Source organism: Mus pahari, chromosome 17 (genome assembly GCF_900095145.1).
Source record: "Mus pahari chromosome 17, PAHARI_EIJ_v1.1, whole genome shotgun sequence".
Classification (NCBI taxonomy): domain Eukaryota; kingdom Metazoa; phylum Chordata; class Mammalia; order Rodentia; family Muridae; genus Mus; species Mus pahari.
This window is the reverse complement of record NC_034606.1, coordinates 43946051-43951050: the sequence shown is the minus strand read 5'-3', so window position 1 is coordinate 43951050 and position 5000 is coordinate 43946051. Positions and strand designations below refer to the sequence as shown.

At 55.3% G+C, this 5000-nt stretch overlaps 1 protein-coding gene across 2 annotated transcripts in view; it reads left to right on the top strand.

The window, feature by feature from the left end:
- Positions 1–1913: 1913 nt before the first annotated feature.
- The window catches only part of Card10 (caspase recruitment domain family member 10), a 27468-nt gene continuing 24381 nt past the window's right edge, over positions 1914–5000 (top strand). Inside the window, exons 1-3 of one of the 2 annotated variants that reach the window (XM_021217128.2) lie at positions 1914–2043; positions 2263–2514; positions 3111–3248. In XM_021217128.2, coding sequence (XP_021072787.1) covers positions 1914–2043; positions 2263–2514; positions 3111–3248 — 520 coding nt within the window. The remainder of the gene's footprint in view (positions 2044–2262; positions 2515–3110; positions 3249–5000) is intronic. The other variant, XM_029531132.1, reaches the window with a different exon arrangement.

The window sequence follows — 5000 nt, the reverse complement described above, 5'->3', positions numbered from 1 at the left end:
CCTCGAACTCAGAAATTCGCCTGCCTCTGCCTCCCGAGTGCTGGGATCCACGCTCCAGCCTCTATAGCTTCTTTAGGAGCAGGCTCTGGGACCTGCTGTGACTCTGTGACACCGCTCCCCCCCCCCCCAAGTCTGTTAGCTTACAAGCTAATTCCTAGTTTCAGTGCCAGATCCCTGGCCCTGTTTTTGACTCTGATGAGAGAATAATTAACTAAAGACTCATTTTCCAGGGTTTCCTTCCCATTCTCCCGGCCAAGTGAAAATATTCACAGGGCTGCGGTAGGGTGGGGCCGCTCCTTGAGGGAGGAGCTGCTCCCTGTGAGAGCCAGAGTCAGGGTATCAGGGCCAGCAGAGGAGAGGTGCCCTTAGGAGGGAGCCTGGTGTGAACCACGGAGTCTGGGGAGGGGAGAGGGGCCAGGGCGAGTCCAGGGTGTGGCAAACTCTTGCTCTCTCTGGGCCCCTGCTTCCTCCTTTGTCAACGGATAGGTCTGCACCAGAATTCAGTCCTTTCTAGAAGGCTGCTTCTGCTGGTGAACTGGTGATCCTCCAAAGAAAACCAAGTCAGCAAAAGTCTGTGGTTCTTCAAGGCTGGGAAAGGAACTAGGTTATGTAGGTAAACTAGTTTCTTTACTGCAGAGGCTGTTCAGGGGTTGTGGTCAACCTTGTTTCCTTGGGCGAGTGATGTATCTAATTCGGAAAGTATGGGTGCCTCTGGGGACCTACACATCTTTGCGGATCCTCTGTGTCCTCTTAAACCTGTTCTCGCCACCCCGAGGGCACTTTCCAGCGCCCAGAGAGCAGCTAGCACGTGAGTTCAGGACCTTATTGTGGGAGTATTAGTCTCCAAGGCGGAGGGGAGTTTTGAGGCTGCTTTTTCAAATGTAAATGATTTTAACCACACTCCCCTCCCCTCCCCCCCAGTATCTCTTGGACCGTGGTCTGAAGGAACGGCCATTCTGAAATGCAAGCATCCTGGTCCCCATGCGCCGTCAACTTGACCCAGGAATGAAAGTGCAGTGAGTCTGGAAGCCTGCAGGGACAGACTCCCTTCTTTGGAAAGGTGCCCATGACCCCTCCCCTCTGCTGCCCACACAGGCTGTCCTGGGCTTGGTGAAAGATGCGAGCTCTTGGCAGTGTGTTCGGGAACACTGAGACTGTGGAGGGGCAATTGTCCAGGTCACCGGCAGATAAGAGGCCGGGAACAGGATGCAATGAATCCAAAGCTGAGACACACACAGAGACCCGGGGCTTTCAAGTGCCTAGACACAGGGTGTTTGTGGGAGGGAGGGGCATGTGAGTCGTCTGTCTCCGGTCGAAGTCCTGCTCAACACTTGTAAGGCCATTATCCCAGAACATGGACACGTGTGGAAGTTCTGCTAGCTTCTGAGGCCCTGTCCCACACTTTACAGATATTTCCTGAAAGACAGACATGGATTATGTCCAGGTATGTGACTTCCAGCAGAGTGAATATACCTACCATTCGAATTGAAGTGGGAATGATGAGGGTCTGGGTCCGAGCCCAGAGCTCGCTAAGTTGATGTGACTTGTTGATTGCAGGGCATGTGTGGCTGGCTAGTGGAGCGGACACTTGTCGCGTTCAGGGCTCCGGGTGGCCAGCTTCACCACCCGGGCTTGTGGAGGGTTCAGGCTAGTGTTGCGCTCATGGTGAGGGGCAAGGTGAGCAGCGGCGGCGGCTGTGGCAGTGGCCCTGGCGGTGGCGCGCGGGGTGTGGGCGCGCGCGTGGCGGCCCCGCCCCGTCGGGGGCCGGGCAGGTGTGGGAGGGCCGTGCGGACCCCGCCAGGACTGGCCCGGAGAGCCGGCGGGAAACAGGAAGCGGGGGTGGGGGGGTGGGGAGGCGCGGCTGGCCCGCAGAGCGGCCGGGAGGACGACCGGAGCGCAGCGGGGCGCGGGCAATGTTGGGTGGCCCTGGCGGCCGCGGGGCTGGGGGCGGAGCCAATGACCCCGAGGGCACCGCCCCGTCGCGCCTCCGGAGCCGTCGGCCGAGCACGGAGCCCGGAGCCCAGGGCAGTTGCAGCGCCCGTGGTGAGTGCGGGGAGGACACGGGCGGGACAGCAGCGTGGGGACGTGAAAGGACGCTGACGGGACGCCCGGGAGGACGCGGGCGCCGCGCGGGGACCCGGGAGGGTGCAGGCGGAGCAGCTTGGGATCCGGGGAAGACGGAGCCCGACAGCGCCGGGATCCGCGGGCGACGCCCAGGTGCGGGGACCGCGGCTCCCTGCCCACCGTGCTTGTCGCCCGCAGGCTCGGAGGACGCGGCCATGCAGGGCCGGGCGGACGCGGGCGAGGCCGACGAGGAGGCTGGGGCGGGTTCAGGGTCGGAGGCCGAAGAGGACGCGCTGTGGGAGCGGATCGAGGGCGTCCGGCACCGACTGACGCGCGCCCTGAACCCGGCCAAGCTCACGCCGTATCTGCGCCAGTGTCGAGTCCTGGACGAACAGGACGAGGAGGAGGTGCTCAGCACCTACCGTTTCCCGTGCCGCGCTAACCGTACCGGTGAGCCCGCCGCCGCCAGGGGTTTCCTCTCCCTTCCTAGGCCCGCTCCAGAGCAGACAGCTGGATGTGGTTGCCGGTGCCGATGGCGACCCCTGTGGGATCTTTACTGTGCTCTTTGACCTCTCTGGTTCTCTCTGTCCCATTTGTGTGGAAACCGTACCCCTTAAAGAATCAGTTTTTCTCAAGAGCTCAAATCCAGGCTCAGTTCTCCGAGGCTCCTCCCCCACTGGGCGTCTTTGTACCAGGACTGTCAGGGGGGCTTAGGAGTCTCAGGGAACTTAAGTCAATGTGAGCATTTTGCCTGGGGAACGTAGGCATCCGATGCCCCCGGGGAAGCGTAGTGTGTGTGTGTGTGTGTGTGTGTGTCTGTGTAGGGGTTGCTGGGGACCTGCTCCAGGTGCAGGTGCTGTGGGGAGGGTCTGGTGTCCCTAGCCAGGGCCGACTGAGCTTTGCTCCCTGATGTGTTGGGACAGGCCCCTGTGTGTGTCACAGCCCAAAAATCTGGGGAACGTAGGCCCTGGAGCATTGTGGGGGTGGAGAGCAGGGGCACTGGGGGAAGCCCTCATCCTGACCCCTGTCACAACCTTTACCCTCAGGGCGCCTCATAGACATTTTACGCTGCCGGGGCAAGAGGGGCTTCGAGGCTTTCCTGGAAGCCCTGGAATTCTACTACCCAGAACACTTCACGCTGCTCACTGGCCAGGAACCTGCCCAACGCTGCTCCATGATCCTTGGTGAGCAATCTCAGTGGGTGCCCCATCCTTGCTGCCAGAGCAGAAGTTTCTTATCCTAACTGCACTGGGGTGGTGGTGGTGTCTGTTCTTACTATACCCATTGGACAGATGAAGAAACTGAGGCACTGACTGCAGAAGTTTACCCAGGGCCCCAGAGTTCAGAGTCAGTGTGCTTAACTTGACTTTCTCTCTCTTAAGCATCTGTATGAATGGGATGGCTAGTTTCTCATGTAAACGTTCAAGACTGAATGAGATGGCTCAGTAGATAAAGAAGCAAACCTGGCCACCTGAGTTCAACCCCCGGGACCCACACAGTAGGAGAGACCCGACTCCTGAACGTTATCCTCTGTGTTCCACATAGATGCTTCCCTCCCCCAAATAAATAAATGAATAAATAAATAAACAAATAATAAGAAATGTTAAGTCCAGGGTGCTGGTGCTCGACTGTAATACCACTCAGGACACAGAGGCAAGACCAGGTTTAAGGCCAGCCCAGGCTACATAGTGAGTGATAAGCCAGCCAGTTTTGATACCTATCTAGACCTTGTGAGTTTTGTTTTTTGGGTCAGTGGACAAGGCTGCTTGTCCTGAGCAGTTACTCAGGATCTGATTCCACTTGTTTGAAGACACAGCATAGTTAATGTGTTTTCGTGAACCTGTCTCCTAACTCATTGGTGGAGTCCCTTGAGGGTGGACAACCAGATCCTTTCAGGTTTTGTGACATTCGCTCCTCCCAGGGGGCAGCTCTCCTCCCTGGGGGCAGCTCTGAGTGGTTCTCCTCTGAGCTGGGAGTTTCTGAAGTGGAGCTTCTCAAGGGATATATACATTGTAAGTGTCTTATGACCATAGCTCCCCCCCAGCAGAGTGTGTGGGTCTGTTTTGATTTATGAATCCTGAGCCTGATCTTGAAACATCTCTACCAGATAGCTCTGTAAAAATCAGGTTTCAAGTTTGCATCTTCTGGGGTTTCTTTTGGTTTTTTTTTTTTAGAGACATGGTTTCTCTGTATAGCCTTGGCTGTCCTGGAACTCACTCTGTAGACCAGGTTGGCCTGGAACTCAGAAATCCACCTGCCTCTGCCTCCCAAGTGATAGGGTGAAAGGCATATGCCACCACCACCCATCCAGCTCTGTACTTCCTAAGTGATGTAGTTCATAGCTTACTACTTAGTGAACAGTGGGTAAACAGATGGGTAGAGTGTGTTTACTATCCAGTGTCAGGAAGTTTAAATAAGTCGATACAGTGTCTAGTATAAAGAAGGAAGCTAACGAACATTGGCTACTGGTATTACTGGTATTGTTGGTGGATGAAACATGTGTTTGGTTTTTGTCTCATGTTTGTGCTTAGTTTGCTTTTCTTGTTGTTTTATAGGAACTCTTTATGTATTATGGTTTTGAGTCCCATTATAGTTTTTTCCTACAGTTTTTGTTTGTTTGTTTGTTTGTTTGCTTGCTTGCTTGCTTGTCCCTTAACTTTGTTACCTCTTTTACTAAAAAACTTTTCAAGACTTTTGTTTTGCTTTTGGATTTTGAGACAGGGTTTCTCTGTGTAGCCATGGCTATCCAGAACCTTGCTCTGTAGAGAAGGTTGGCTTCAAATTTAAAGATCCACTTGCTTCTGCTTCAGGAGTGCTGGGTTTGAAGGTGTGTGCCACTGCTGCCTGGCCTGGCCAGCTTTTTTCCCTTCTTGTTCTTGTACTTGTTCTTCTGTTCTTGTTTTCCTCCTCTTCCTCCTCCTCCTCCTCCTCCTCCT